This window comes from Bidens hawaiensis, unplaced genomic scaffold (genome assembly GCF_021521415.1).
Source record: "Bidens hawaiensis isolate Kalapana, Puna unplaced genomic scaffold, B.hawaiensis_p1.1 tig00419463_1, whole genome shotgun sequence".
Classification (NCBI taxonomy): Eukaryota; Viridiplantae; Streptophyta; class Magnoliopsida; order Asterales; family Asteraceae; genus Bidens; species Bidens hawaiensis.
Genome location: NW_027504871.1, coordinates 464,128 through 481,269, shown reverse-complemented (window position 1 = coordinate 481,269; position 17,142 = coordinate 464,128). Strand labels below are relative to the sequence as shown.

The window sequence follows — 17,142 nt, the reverse complement described above, 5'->3', positions numbered from 1 at the left end:
TTCTACGGTAGCTTCGGAATCCGCTTTTTCTCTTAGTGGCAGGGTAATATCGGTGAGAAGAACAAGACTAAATTCGGAGTCGGTGGAGATGTGCATTTGCTTAAAGGATCACTTGGACTCAATCGATCGTATTCAACACGTAACCACTCTCGAAGATGAAACACCACTTGATGTTCGAGTGCACGACGAACAAGAAGGCATTTCTACAAGTAATTCCGAGGAAGAAGTTGTGATCAGTGGCAACCTTCAGTAGTTGTCATCAGTGGCAACCTTCAGTAGTTGTCTTCAGTGGCAACCTTCAGTAGTTGTCTTCAGTGGCAAACATCTTCAGTAGTTGTCTTTTCTTCATCAGTTAATTGTTTATTTTTATGTTAATTGTTTTTTTTATTTTTCATATTATACAAATACGAATCGTAGTTTAGAATCCAAATCGCAAACGAAAAACGAAAAAAAAATTTTTTTACACTGTAACCGGTTGGAACCGGTTACGGTACAGGATCTGGGTTAGGAACCGGTAAGAACCGGTTAGATAGGTTAGGGGTCCGAGGGTGGGAGAACCGGTTAGGGAAGCCTGGAACCGGTTTAAAAGGGGGTTTTGAATATAGGAACCGGTTAGGAACCGGTTCCGGTTCCTAGTCCCAAACCGTTTTGAACATGCCTATGTCTATATGTTTATTCACTTGAGCAATTCAGTTTCACTGTCAACATGGTAGCCAAAACTGAAGATAAGGAAGACAGTCAAAATTTACCTTCTTCATTGCTTGATAATTTCATTATCCAACATGGATTGAGCAATTCACCAATCAGTTTGTTTGCAGAGGCCAACCAAATATCATTCCAAACAATTCCTTTTAGAGGTGAAGGCAGGCTGTACTTTCTGTTTCATGATTTCTAATTTGTTTCTTCAATATGATATCATTTTGAAACCCAACAAACAGTCACATATTTTGAAACATCAATGTATTCCTTTCGTAAACCTTTCCTGATCCGCTTTATGTTCAATCTAACCGACCCACAGCACGACTTTAGCACCTAATCAAATAAGGCACTTAGATCCAATAAGAAACTTATGAATATGGAATCACAATTTGAACTCAGCTAGTTAGAAATTAGCAAACTAGTAGAGCTTAGGTCATGATATAACCTAAGAATTGAGAACTATAAATGTCTTTTTTAAATGTCTTTGCATTCTAATTCCTTTTAACAAATGTATAACCAAACAACATATGGATTTTAATGGAATTCATAAATTCCAATTCCATTTCCCATACAAATTCCAATTCCAATAAAATCCACGAACCAAACGCACCCTAAATAAGGGAAAAGTATATCAATCTTGTGACCCAACTCATGATTGTCTAGTATTCGATGTTAGTTTCACTATCTCTTGTCACCCAACTACTCATTATTAGACTATGCATAGTGGGTGACAAATGGTGGGTTTTTCGGGCGACAACACTGCCCTGGGGCGATTGGGTGGGTGGGTGGGGGGGGGGTATAGATAGATTTGTCATCAGTTTGCGTGATGAAAATAATAATATTTTATTTAATGGGGGTGATTTTTGGCTTGAGCACCACTACACCCCTAAATTGAAAATAGCTCATCTGCTGACGTGACGTCACGTGTGGAACCCCCCCCCCCCCCCCCCCTTCCAAATTTTGTAGTCATTCACTATAGACAACCTTATCAGCTATTCACTTCTTCAACTTCAAGATGAGACCCAGTTGCATTGAAGATAATATGCATGGCAGGTAGTAAGGAGTTTACAACTAGTAAAGATGCAACAAATTATAAAATAGGTTCAGATTGCTCGATATATGCACGACACGTGTAAGTTCTTTTTAAATAGGGTCTAGAAAATTTTAAGGGGGGCGTTTGGGTAATCTTTTGAAATTTGATTATTTGATATTTGAAAAGGAAATGCAATTTTGAAAAGCTCTATTTTAAAGTTTTTCAAGCTTAAAAATAAAGGTTTATCAAACGCCTTTTACCTTTCAAAAATCAAATAAACAATTTTTAAAAGTTCACCAAAATACCCACTAAGATAGCTTTGCAATATCAAACAAAACGAAAACTTAAACAAAACCGGTGAAAAACACTTTCCTTGGCTCATCGATTCGGCATTTGAGGTTAGTCAACAACTTGAACCAATATATTAACTAAAGAAATCAACAACAGATTATTATGCTTATAATAATATTTGGAATGAAGTGTTTGTAGTTTGGGTATAACCAGAAAAGTGGGACGCCAGTAACGTGTGAAATCATTTTCGTCAGAGCCCAAAAGAAAAAAAAGATCGTCTTTGGATGAAGAACAACAAACCCTCCCGACTCACACTCCAATTCCATTAATAATAATAATAATAATAATAATAATAATAATTCACCCACGATAATTCACGAAAACCCAGCCCCCAAATTCCTCGATTTTAGACACTTCAATCATTCATAATCTTTTACGTTTTTCCACACACTTTCAATTCAATTCAATTCAATTCACCTTCTTCAATCAATCTCCTAACCAAAATTCACTCCTTTTCTTCTGGGTTTCTCATCTCGTCAACGCCCATGTACGCTCATCCTCTCAGAATCCCTAATTTTGCCTTTTATTTTACCATTTTCTGATTTTGGGTTTTCTAATTTTCACTCATTAATGTGAAATTAATATATGGGTTTGAACGATTATGATGAAATAAGTTCTGGGTAGGTTAAAATTCAAGAATTTGCTAACGAAACAAGGGCTAATTTTAATTTCACCAATTTCTGATTTAGGGTTTTTTTTTTCATCAATTAATATGTGGGTTGGACGATTATGGATGAAATAAGTTCTGGGTAGGTGGAAATTGAAGAATTTGTTTACGAATTAGGGTTAATTTTGCCTTGATGCTTAATTTCACCAATTTCTGATTTTGGGTTTTTTTTTATTCATCAATTAATATGCGGGTTGAACGATTATGGATGAAATGAGTTCTGAGTATGTGAAAATTGAAGAACTTGCTAACGAAATTAGGGGTAATTTTGCAGGGATTACCGGATGCCTGATAATGAAGTTGATGAAATTGATTACATAGCAGATGAGATTGATGTTTTGGATTTTGTGATGGATGATGTGGAGGGAGGTGGTGGTGTCTTTGAAGTTGTTGATGATTATGATATGGTTAGTTAATATAGTTTGTCATTGCTTTTACTTTCAATGTTGTTGTATTTACATGTTAATTATTATTGTTTTTATGTTATGAAGGTGACGGATACATCTTCGGCTCAAGCTAGAAGAGGTAAAGACATTCAAGGGATTCCATGGGAGCGGTTGAAGATAACGAGAGAAAGTTACAGACGCACACGATTGGAACAATATCAAAACTATGAAAACATTCCGTTATCAGGTGAAGCTGTTGACAAGGTACAACTTTAATGATGCTGGTTATGCTATGCATGCTTGTGTAATATATGTGTGTGTTTATACGTGTATATGTGGTTTTCTGTGTGTAGAAATGTAAGCAAAAGCAGAAGGGTGCCAACTACTATGAGTTTTTTCACAATACAAGATTGGTGAAGCCTACAATTCTTCACTTTCAGGTAATTGGTGTTTCGTTCATTGACAATATATAAAGGTGACATTTTTATTTCACTTATTAATGGGTTGAGGCTTGCTATGTTTTTTAATCTGTAACGGGTATAAGTTATCATAAAAAAAGAAGTGTTTATGTAATTAGTCAAAGTGTGTTATTAATGCATAAAACCATTTAGCTTATTATTGAAACAATACAATATTTTATTCATATTTAACTAACTTGCTATATATACGAGTATTAGAAGACTAAAAAGTGTTTCGGACCGAGTTGACAAACTAGTCGAATGTTGCCCAACTTGTATTGTTTATTTCTAAAACCATTAAAATCCTTCTATCCAATGCTTGAGATTATTATTGAAATAATATAACTTATGTAATTGTGTTTTTAATGGGTTCATATTATTTTTTAGTTAAGGAACCTGGTGTGGGCCACCTCAAAACATGATGTATACCTCATGTCTAACTACTCAATGATGCACTGGTCATCATTATCATACAATCTGACCGAGGTCCTTAACTTTTCTGGTCATGTAGCCCCTACCGAGGTAATTTCACTTTATTGACAACATTTTGGTAATTTTTGTCTTCATATTTAATTTATTATATGGTTTGTGGTCATCTAGAAACATGCTGGGAGTTTGTTAGAAGGTTTTACACAAACGCAGATTAGTACTTTAGCAGTTAAGGATGATTTTTTAGTTGCTGGAGGGTTTCAAGGAGAGCTTGCTTGTAAGGTATTTGGAAGTATAATTGTGTAATTTTCTTATGCTAAGTTTTAATGGTTTGTAAGATGCATTTGTAGTCTAATATTCTTATTTCTTTTGTTAAATGATGCAGCGGTTGGATAAACAGGGAGTAAGTTTCTGTACAAGAACAACTTATGAGGAAAATGCCATAACGAATGCGGTTGAGATATATGACAGCTTGAGGTAATGTCACAAAACTTTTTGCCCAAAAATGTTATTGGTTCATTATAAACGGTTGGTGTTTCAGATGTGGTTACAAACTTAAAAGTTATAAAATTTGTATTATTTTAAGAATAATGTAATTTTTTGTATGAAATGATTTAGGATACTATGCATTAAAATACACTTTGGGTGGCTTTCGAATTTCGATTAGTTTGAGCAATTTGGATATTATCATTAGCAATTGTTTTTTATTTTGCACATAACTTGCTAGAGGTCAAACATAAGCTGAAAACACCTTTTCTCCAAAGAAAAATTGAACTTTGTTGTAAGCTAGTGTTTATATTTTGTATTTCATTAGAAGTTTTTTGTTGAGTAAACTGATTCAGGTTTCTTAATGAATTAAAAACACTTTCGGCAGTTTTGGTTTGTTTCGAGTCATTTTGAACCATTCTTTTTTCCCATATGAGCTATTAGAAATCAGACAATCCCCAAAACATTTTTCGTCCGAAACTTTTTAACTTTGCATCGTTCCATTGAATATTGGCTTGTTTTTTAATAGATTCATTAATTATCACTTCTTTATTGGTTGTGTGGAAGAAAAATAACATTTTTAACTATTTTTCTTTAAAGATAAACTTTTGGTGGATCTATTTGGGTTATTTGACAGGTTCCTTTTTTAGCTATTTTGTTGGTTTACCACTTAAAACATAACACCAGTTGACCTACATATAGTCAAAATGGCCATCTTAATAAAAGCTCATGAATCGTGATCGTGATTGGTGTTGACATACTGATAACATGAGTTGTTGTGCAGTGGTGAAATGCATTTCATGGCATCAAACAATGATGGTGGTGTGAGAGAATATGATATGGAGAGATTTCAACTTGTGAATCATTTTCGTTTTCCTTGGCCAGTCAATGTGAGTTTCTTGCATAACGTTTCAAAATGAGTTGACCCTGAACACTTAGTCAGAAAGTTGTAAACTTTTTTTATGTTGTGAGACATAAATTCTGTTGCAAACTTGACACCAGTATCCTCTTTTCTGCTCTCAAGATTTTGTGGTTTATTAATTTTCTTCTATATTATTTGCTAAGATCTTGAAGTGGTAAAATGGGTTCGGTTGGGTTGTCAAAAAGTTAAAAAAAGAAGAATTTATAGAAGACTTGAAAGGAAGTCATAAAACTTAGGTTTGTCACGAGTGATGTGATTTATATTTCCACTATAATCGATTCCTATTGTGGTTTCAGCATTCATCAATGAGCCCTGATCGCAAGCTTATAACCGTTGTTGGAGACCATCTTGATGGACTTATTGTGGATTCTTCAAATGGAAAAGTAAGATATTATACATGTTATGTTTTTCTATTATTAATTTTCGTCGTCTTTAATAAAATTATATCTTGTTTGCAGACTGTAGCATCTGTTCAAGGTCACCTTGACTACTCGTTTGCATCCGCATGGCATCCAGACGGAACCCTGTTTGCTACCGGGAATCAAGACAAAACATGCAGGGTATGGGATTTAAGAAACCTCTCAAACCCGGTTTCAGTACTCAAGGTCAACATGGGGGCAGTTCGGTCAGTTCGTTTCTCATCAGACGGTCAGTTTTTGGTGGTGGCGGAGCCTGCTGATTTTGTTCACATTTACGACACAAAACTAAACTGTGAAAAAAGAGAAGAAATCGATTTGTTTGGGGAAATATCGGGTGTGTCACTTAGTCCTGATGATGAGACGCTGTATATTGGAGTGTGGGACCGGACTTATGCTAGTTTGTTACAGTATAACAAACGGCATAAGTACGGTTACCTTGATTCTTTTGTGTAGGTCTAGGTTTAGTTAGCTACTACCTAAAAATAAGATTTCTGATATGAGTTTTGGTTTGGTGTTTGTAATGGATGCTGATTTAGTTTTGGTTATATATTGGAGTATATGATGAATTGAAACCATGGGTGTCATGTATAGGGGTTGGGTTTTCTTTGGAAGTATGCAAATCAATGTGCTTGCTTATTTTAAAATCTTTATAAAAACCGAACGTGTCATAAATGGATTCGTGGGCTAATCTCTTTAGTTTGGGCCTTAACTCCCTGGGTGTTAATGCTGATTTGGCAAAGGTTAATGAGTGAGGAGTCACTCACTTTATGGGTTAAGGGGGCGTTAATGGTGAACTAAGGTTAAAATGTTAACAGGCTTTAAAATTCTTTGGTCTCATAATAATTTAGGATTTGTTTTAAAACTAAATTGAGCGGGTTAAACCATTTTAAATGGTGTGAATATATACTCCATGACCTTTGAAGGTTTTACGGGTTGATGTGTTTCTCTAATTAACTTGTCTAAAACAGTGGCAAATCATGTGGTCACTAAAAAAGTGGTCGCTTAAAACAGTGGCAAATCACGTGGTCGCAAGCTAGTAGCAAAAATACAAACAAAAACAGTCACTAAATTCGGTTGCAAAACAATCTGGTGTTGCAAATCAGTCTGAAAAACTAGATTACCCGGCGTCTAAACTTTCGGTTACAATAGTAAAAAACAAAAACAGCAGAATTGCGTAAAATGCGGTCGCAAAAAGATAAAAAAAACTGTTTACGAGTAAAATTGCAGTCGCAAATATCCAGATTTGAAGAATTGTGTAACAAATTTGGGTTTTAATGTTTGTGTAAGCTGTGAAGTATCTGCTTCAGAAACCAAGCATCAGAATGAATGTAAACGCTGTTAATGGACATGGATTCATGGCATTAGATGTTCTTGATCATTGTCTGCAGGATATCAAAGCATTAGAAATCCGAACTCTACTTATGGAAGCCAACTTCCCGAGAGCTAAATCGTTTCAAGCATCAATCGAACCTATTTCGTCACAAAATGTTACGAGTCATGATAATAAACCCAAAGGATTGATGTCAAGAATATGGAGCTGGTACTTGAACAACAACGGAAAGTGGTTAGAAAAACAACGCACAATTCTAATACTCGCAACAATAATAGTGGCCACAACATCATTCTACTCGGGGCTACACCCTCCGGGAGGCACGTTCCCATTCAATGATTTTGTGATAGAGAACACAATAATATTGGTTTTTTCTCTTATGATTCTTGTGGTGTTGCTAAGTGGGATTCCTTTGAAGAACAAGTTTTGTTGCAAAAGGAATTCAGTGTTTAATATAATATAACAACCTTTCTTAAATTTTTAGCTTTAAACATATACAAATTATTAACATCTAAAGTCTAAACTACTCGATTCAACTTAATACACTTTTATAATGGTTTTAATGTTAGTCTATTTTAATTTTTTTCATATCAAACAAAAATCCAAAAATATTTTCAAAACTATTAAGATTCATCAAAATCTACTCAACGAATAATTAACTTCACTCATATAAATAAGAAGTAATTAATTTTTAAAAGGTATTCATGAGTCTTAATATGACCCGCTTAATCAATTTTTGTTCTCTTTACTTCAGCCCACAAAGACCCAAAGGCTAGTTACTTATAATCCAAAATAACCCAAAATCCCATGATGAAGACCCATTGTGGCCCAAATTTTGATAATTAGGATTCTTTTGCCGGGTCTAAACGTCTAATTATGAACTCAATTTAACGTTTATTTGTTACTAGCGCCCCCCCCCCCCCCCCCCCCCCGCACGCGCGCGCGCGGGTACAGAGGTTGTTTTTCGTTTGTCGTCTCCAATATTGTGAATATATAGTTTTGGATTATAATTTAGTTTATTGTAAGCAAGTTTGTAATATACTCGAACCTATGTTGATCCATTTATTTTTTGTTATGCTCATTTATGTTCAGTTTTGAATGAAACATTGAATGAATCATCTACATTTGTGTTCATTTTAGTGTGTTTATTTATATTCGTTTAAGTTTGTTTGTGTTCGTTTACGCTTGTTCATATATGTTTGTTTACCTTTGTTCAATTTTCTTTTACGTTCGTTTATCCGGAAAAACTCGTTAATTATTCTGGAAGTTAATGATAATCAAATCAAAGTTCACCCATGTGGTATATTCATATCATACTATATGAACATTTCATGAATTGTTTAGTTAAATTTTAAATGAACGAACGTTTAACCCAGGTTTGTATCAGCGACCATTAAGATCAAAAACTAAATCAGGCATGCTTTTATAAATGTAAGATAGCATAGTATGCTAGTAATATGCCATCAGTAATAATCGTTCTAGGCCTGGAATTAAGGTTGGCGTGGTGGTGATGGTATGATTGATGAAGATGAAAACGGGTTGACCCGGATAGGGTTAGCTAACTTAGGTTTTGTGGATTAGGTACTAAAATCAAAGTTCACACCTAGTTGTCTATGTTATAATCATTAGTTTGAAATAAGATTACACAATTTAAACAAAACGAGTTGTTGTATCCCGCGCGTTGCGGCGTTAAGATCACCAAAAAAAACAAAAAACAAAAGAAAGAAAACCTTTGTCACCAAACTTTAAAATACAAATTTAGATAGCAAAATAGATCTTTTAAGACCAATGCATCTTAAGATGCACAATGTACGTTTTGATTTATTGACATAATTATAAGTTATCAACTCATATTATGAATGCATGGTGATCAAATAGATGCTTTTTCTACTTTCCAACCTATGAATTGCATGATTCAAAAATTTCGAATTCTTATGGTGTTAGTGGGGTTGCATTCACCAATGAATTGTCCAAAGCTATTGACGTGGAAAAAGGCTTTGGGCTTTATTATGGATGGTACAATGGAGTCAAGCCAAGCATTATATTTTAAAAAAGAAAATTGACTCAAAAACTCGTTAAAATAATTTTCTATTGGTCGCGTATCCAAAGCCTCTACGCAAGCCCTATATGTATGGATCTAACCCTCGTTTGGTGACCAAGAGTCCAAGACGTTATCATACTAATCCTATTACAATTAGGATACTAAACCAACGTGACCACCTTGTGAACTTAGGTCCTTCCATATTCACCGACTTATGAATACAGTCTAGAATTACCAACATTCCAACAATGAGGACCTTGGTAATTGATAAATAGAAGGGGAGACTACAAAGTTTACAAATGAATATTCTTTCTATTAACATATGTGAGATCGGGAGTGCTTTGAAGAGAAAATGTTTTGAGGAATTAATTTTTTTTTGGGTTTACAATTGACTCGAATGGCGTCTACGTATTGATTATTATGCTATTATAAGTTATGGGGACGCTTTCAATCCGATGTTACTTTGTCAAATTCTTGGTTATTTTTGTATTTTTGGGATTTTAATGCGGTTTGGGGTGTGAGAGAAACAATGGGCATTATTTTTTGAATGACAATTTGGATCACTAACGAGTTACTGGCTTACACGATCATCTTCATTCATCAAGCACGGAACCGTGTGGTTGTAGGCTGGCACGTCTACGAATGGAAGCTCGTGCATTAGTCCACCAAATCAATCCCGCTTGACAACCACCATCAAAAGAAACCCTACCATATGTGAGAAAAACTATAGCCCAACGTAAAACTCTTATTTTGCCACATGTAGGTCTGAGCCAAAACCCTTACCAAGGAAACAAAGGACATTGTTTTTTTTTCAATTATTAAGGTATTGTCACTTTCTATGCCCTCTTGGCGTCTTCTACAGCACCTGCTGCACCTCAAATACAAAATTATAAATTAACAATATACATATATTAAAAATATAAATAAAGTATCAATAAACTTGGCGGTTCAAAAAAATATATATATTAATATTAATAATATATATTAAAGAGAAGTATGTACTGCACTACTGCTTGTGGTAGGAAAAAGACATGACCAGGCCAAAAATATTATATTTCCTTTGAATGCCAATCACACAATGGTAGCTACAAGCCTACAACCCTTGAATTATCACAGGACTGTTGTCATTATCTGAACATATTTTTGTTGTATATAGAAACTACTATTTCTAAGTTAAGTGAGAACTAGACATGAAAATGCTAAAAACTATTTCCATTGTCAACCGCACAATGGAAGTTAACAACCCTAGTCTGCAACGCCAATCACACCACGCAAGTTAACAACCCTTAACGCTAGTAACGTGACATGTAAAATTCATATATAATTTTTTATTTTTTTCGATATGCGTCTATCGTAGCGACAGCGGTGTCTCTCCCAAATGGTCATAAGACCTGACGTCCCCATTACCCAAGTTCGGATTTTTTTCTTACAGTGATGGCACATAATCATATTTCAAAGCGCACAGATGAACCTGCAATCAAATCCGGGACCTCCCAAAAAGAAACCCCAATGAAAACCTCCCAACCGTCACACCAAAGTGGTCATGACTCAAATACAGTAACATAATATGTAAGAGCATTCCCAGTGGGTTCTCCAAATTATGTGAGGGAGTTCTTCATATTTAGAGATAGTTAAAAATAGTTGTGAGAGGGAGAGAGAGAAAATGTTACTGTTCATGATTAAATTTGAAGAAACACACTGTTCATCTCTATAATTTTATAATGTTTTTTAAAGTGGTTGTGAGTGAAGGAGAGAGAAAAGATAATGATAAAAGTATAAAAATATATTATTTAATTGAAAATGAGAAAGAAAATATAGTGTTTTTAGTGTAATTATAAAGATGAAGATGGAGAATAGACTAGGAATGCTCTAAACTCCACATATTTTGTATAGTAACTTCTCACATGGTCTTAGTGGGAGCCAGGTAGAGGTGCACAAATCGGTTTTTTTAAAAAAACCGGTTCGGTTATTAACCGAACCGGTTTTTTTTGGCCCGGAAAAAAACCGGTTCGGTTAATAACCGGACCGGTTAATAACCGGTTTTTGTATGTCAAAACCCTAACCGGTCTAACCGGTTAGGACCGGTTTAGAAACCGGTTAGAACCGGTTAATAACCGGTTAACCGGTTCTTTTTTAAAATAACCGGTTAATAACCGGTTTTTTTCATAATAACCGGTTTTAAAAAAAACCGGTTTTTACATTAACCGGTTCGTTAACCGGTTTTGGATCTAAAACTTGTAACCGAAATACGAACCGGCGGTTTGTAAACCGGTCAAACCGGTTTTTAAAAAACCGGTTTTCGTAAAAACCGGTTTCCGGTTTAAACCGGCAAACCGGTTCCCCAACCGGTATTTTTGACCATCTCTAGAGCCAGGCAGGAGCCTCTTCATCTTAAGATAGAGGAAATCAGAAATGCTTGTCATGGTCTAACCTTTCTAGACCCTACGAATAGCTTTTGCAATAAGTAATATCTTACTGGATCCAATTGTTGTGTTCAGGTGGTGGTTGTCGATGGTAATGGTGTTTGGGTTGAATATTCCGGCAAAACAAAAATTTGAGTTTTCCAGCCAAAAATGTTTTGCGGCGACTTAACAAATTAAGAAATCGCCAGTCAATGTCCATTGGTGAAAAATATGTTAAATGATGGGACCACCAACAAACATTTTGTTAGTTGAGACTTATGACACGCCAATAGTTGAGATAATTTAAATATAATAAACCTAAAACTAACTAAACAAAATGAAACATATATGGATTTTGGTTACTGTTTAGGGCTTTTTTTTTCTTTTGTTATACTTAGATTGAACAATTATATGCAGTGAATTTTTTTTTCATCATCACCCTTTATTCAAGTTAATTTGAAGAATAAAACACTAATTAAAGACTAATTATGATTCATACCATCTAAATCACTTGATTTTAAAAAAAGCATAAATTTACATAAAATAGAGTAGTTGAGTGATTATAGAAGAAAAAAACATTACGAGTGAATTTATGGAATAATTCAAAAATTAAGTTACTTTTTAATCAAGTTTTGTCTTATATTATATTGTAAAGGATTTTAATTACATTGTGTGATTGGCATAGAAAGAAAAACGGAGCTAGTGGGTGATATCGTCTCTCATTCGTATTTTTTTTATTCTTTTCAACACCATATGAGACTTGAACTTTTGTTAAAAAAATTTCACCTTAACAAATACTTTAAAAATAGCATTAGATTACAAGTAGTTTATATATCGTATTTCTTCTATTTATAAACTACAACTCTCTCTACAAACATAAATTATATTTATTATTTAAGATAAAGTTAGCTAACTAGGTTGCAATGGATTCTAGGGAAGTTCAATTGTGATTCACGTTATTACGTATTAGAATCGGTCCTGATATAGAGTATCAGAGTAGAGATAATTTATGTCTAGAGACTAAAGTTGGTCTTGATTTAATTGTTTGTCACAATAAATGCATTGTGTGCACCAAGTTAGATATATATATATATATATATATATATATATATATATATATGTTATAACGTATGGGTAAAACATCCATGTGAATGGATGAAAATATTTGCGTGTGGATGGTGAAAGTCTTCAACCAAATTATTAGCTTATGTCCCCCAAATAGTGAATGTAAAGTGTGTGTATATATCTTGTATTTCTAACAATAAGACACACACAATCAAAAAGAGTTACTAAATATATATGTATATCTCTTATGTTCTTGTTTTTTTGTCATCTTCAACTCTTCAAGTTTAAGGAATAATTGCTAATCTTGTTATAATTTAGTAGTAATATTATAACACGTTATCAGCACGAATCGCTTGTGGCTTAATCAAGAAGATCAACCAAGTAAGAAGACGTCAATCATAAACAAAGTAAGCATATCATTAATAATGATTAAAAAAGATAACTATAATGGTAAAACAAAACAAATATAAAAGACATCTTATTCATGTACTAATAACTCTCTAACCTTTACTTACTATCTCTATAACTTTTATTATGCACACTAAATTTTATTCATGTACTAATGATTTTTTATGTACCTTAAACAAATTCATTATTATGCATACTAATTTACATCTTATTTAATAGATTATTAGTTATATCTCATTTATTCTATTACTTACAAAATAATATGTGTATATATATATGTATGTATGTATGTATGTGTATAACCGTTGATGAAACGGTCATATAGCCGTTATAAAACAGTTATAAATTTTTCACTACAAATAACCAATTATCAGTCTCATTTTTTTCACAAATACAAAACTATTCTTCTCAGGAATATCTAAGATAATATTTTTGAAAGATGCTTCACCCAGTTTTGATGTTAGCCACCATAATGATGATAATCTTATTGTTCTTAATTTGTAATCTCCCACCTAAGGAGTTTGATTTTTTCTTTTTCCTTTATCTACTTATTGCCCTACCTTTGTATCTTCTTTCAATTTTAATAAGTATGTAATCCTAATATTTATCTAATTTGTGTTTAGTAATAAAATGACGAATATTGCAAAGCTTGAATTTTTGGCTCTCAAAAGTTCTGGAGATAATTATATGCCATGGACAACAAATATCAAAAGACACCTCAAATCAATGGGTGTGCTAGAAGCAATTAATGAAAACAACACATTGGATGACCACAATAGAGCAAAAGCCGATGTCTTTATTCATAAACACGTTGATGAAATACTTCAGTTGGAGTATTTTAATCATGATAATCCAAGTGTTTTATGGAAAGAATTAAAAAGCAGATTTGATCATCAAAGCGATTCATTACTCCCTGCTGCTAGAGCCGAATAGAACAGTCTAAGGTTCCAAGATTTTAAAAAAGTGAATGATTACACATCTGCTCTATTAAATATATGTTCAAGGCTTGAATATTGTGGACAAATTATGTCCGAGGCAGATAAGTTAGAAAAAAACTTACTCTACTTTTCATGCATCAAACATAATTTTGCAACAACAATTACGGTTGCATAATTTTCAAACATACTCTGATCTGAATACAAATCTCATCATAGCAGAGCAAAATAATGAGCTATTAATGAAAAACCATCAAGCTCGTCCCACATGATCATTAGCCATACCAGAAGCAAATATTGCTTATAATAATGATCATAAGAATTCTGGACGTAAATGGGAACAAGGCCGTGGGCGAGGCCGTGGGCGTGGCCGAAACTATTTCAATAAAACCCATTTTAGTGGTCGCAACCACTCATTTAAATGGAATAATAATCGTAGTCGTGGACACGGTCACGGTCGTGGTCGTAGCCAAAAAGCTAATAATTACCACGCTAACCAGCAAAACAAGTTTAAAAATGATGCTGGTACATCCCAGAATGATGGAGGCTTATGTTTCATTGGGCAAAGACTTGTCGAACACCTTCACATCTATGTGAATTATATCAAACATCTCTGAGAGGAAAGGAAAAGGAAGTGAATCATATCGACAAAATTGATTATGCCGATATTGAATTGAATATCTCAGATTTTATCAATGAATTTGAACCCTGAAAGTGATTGTAAAATCACAATGATAATTATGTATTTCCTTTCATGTTTATGTCTTAATTATGTTTAATTACTTTTCCTTTCATGCAAAAATAAAAGTCTCTTGTAATAAATTTAGGAATGTATTATATATGCACTTATTGTTTTTCCTTTATATTTGAAGATTAAAATGAATTTCATTGGAGCAAAAGATCAATCAAATAATGCTGATTTATGCATAGCGGATAGTGGTGCTACACATACAATCTTAAAATCTCAAAAATATTTTCATGAATTAAAACCAACAAAGGGAAATATTAACACAATATCAGGTCCTTCTAACATAATAGAAGGAGTGGGAAAAGCTAATTTAGAATTACCGAATGGTACAAAGCCTTTAGTAGAAAATGCTCTATTTTCTCCAAAATCAACCAGAAATTTGTTGAGTTTCAAGAATATATATCATAATGGATATGATACACAGTCGAGGACTGTTGATAATGAAAAATATTTACATATTGTAAAGAGAAGTTATATATTGGAAAGGCTACCAATGCTTCATTCTGGTTTGCATTATACATATATAAATGTGCCTCAAGCACATATGGCAGTCAAAGAAAACTGTTGTGATTCTGGTATTGTAAACTTATGGCATGACAGATTAGGCCATCCAGGATCCACAATGATGAAAAGGATCATTGAAAATACACATGGGCATCCATTGAAAGATCAAAAGATCCACAAAATAGATAAAATGCCTCAATGCACATCTTGTTCTCTTGGGAAATTAATTACAAGGCCTTCGTCATTAAAAGTTGATAAAGAGTCACCGATGTTTCTTGAAAGAATTCAAGGTGACATATGTGGACTAATTCATCCACCATGTGGACCATTCAGATACTTCATGGTCTTAATAGACGCATCAAGCAGATGGTCTTATGTCTCTTTATTATCGACTCGTAATGTCGCTTTTGCAAAATTTCTTGCTCAAATTATCAAATTACATGCACATTTTCCCGATTATACCATTAAAAGAGTAAGGCTTGATAATGCGGGAGAATTTACATCGCATGCCTTTGATGATTATTGCATGTCTGTGGGGATTGTCGTTGAACACCCTGTTGCTCACGTACACACGCAAAATGGTTTAGCTGAGTCGTTGATCAAACGCCTACAACTGATAGCTAGACCATTAATAATGAGGACAAAACTCCCTGTTTCTATTTGGGGTCATGCAATTCTGCATGCTGGATCATTAATTCGTGTGAGACCAAGTGCAAATCATAAATACTCTCCCATACAACTTGTTTCCGGCAATGAGCCAAACATTTCCCACCTTAGAATTTTTAGGTGTGCTGTATATGTTCCTATTGCACCACCACAACTCATAAAAATGGGTCCTCAAAGAAGGTTGGGAATATATGTTGGATATGAAACATCTTCCATCATAAGATATCTTGAACCTTTAACAGGCAATGTATTTACAGCACGTTTTGCTGATTGCCATTTTAACGAGGCAATATTCCCGGCATTAGGGGGATAAATGAAAAGGCAATAAAGTGATATATCATGGTGTGTGCCATCATTGTTACACCTAGACACAAGGTCAAAACAAAGTGAGACAGAGGTTTAAAAGATAATACATCTACAACAAATTGCAAATCAGTTACCTGATGCATTTACTGATACAAACAGGGTCACTAAATCTCATATACCGGTTGCTAATGCTCCAGCTCGAGTTGAGATTCCAAGTAAGAAAAACCATGATAATGCACCTCATGAATCCCAAAAACGCTTAAAACGTGGGAGGCCAATCGGTTCAAAGGATAAAAATCCTCGAAAAAGAAAAGATTCAGGAAAAGATAAGGATACTGACCATAAAGAAAGAGAAAATGACAAAACCTTCCCTCAGGAAGAGGTAAATGATATAACCTTCCCTCAGGAAGAAATAAATGATTCCAACAAAGAGTTGTCAATCAACTATGGTCAAACACATGTAATGTGGGATCGAGATGAAATGGAAAATATTGATGATATATTTTCTTATTCCATGACAAGTGATTTCATGGAAGAAAATGATGATCCTGATCCAAAATCTGTTGATGATTGTCAAAGTCGACAGGATTGGAACAAATGGAAAGATGTCATGCAAGCTGAATTAAATTCACTAAACAATCGAAAGGTTTTTGGACCTATTGTCATGACACCAAAGTCAATAAAGCCTGTAGGATATAAATGGGTTTTTGTGAGAAAACGTAATGAGAAAAATGAAATTACAAGATATAAAGCTAGACTTGTAGCTCAAGGTTTTTCTCAAAGGCCATGAATTGACTATGAAGAAACGTATTCTCCTGTTATGGATGCTATTACGTTTAGATATTTAATCAGCTTGGCAGTTTCTAAAAATTTAGAAATGCGTCTTA

General features: G+C 33.9%; 2 protein-coding genes across 2 annotated transcripts; both read left to right on the top strand.

Annotated features, from left to right (window-relative positions):
* The first annotated feature begins 2,475 nt into the window (after nt 1-2,475).
* On the top strand, nt 2,476-6,432 carry LOC143608950 (putative WD repeat-containing protein C2A9.03). Its single transcript, XM_077083842.1, has 10 exons — nt 2,476-2,570; nt 3,025-3,157; nt 3,242-3,400; nt 3,490-3,576; nt 3,982-4,116; nt 4,195-4,305; nt 4,409-4,500; nt 5,294-5,399; nt 5,728-5,814; nt 5,890-6,432. Coding segments are annotated over exons 1-10 (1,326 nt in total). The 5' UTR covers nt 2,476-2,568; the 3' UTR covers nt 6,304-6,432.
* Nucleotides 6,433-7,172: 740 nt separating this feature from the next.
* Nucleotides 7,173-7,643, top strand: LOC143608940 (uncharacterized). The gene has a single exon (XM_077083832.1). It carries the CDS (start codon nt 7,173-7,175, stop codon nt 7,641-7,643), a length of 471 nt encoding a protein of 156 aa, XP_076939947.1.
* The last annotated feature ends 9,499 nt before the right edge of the window (nt 7,644-17,142 follow it).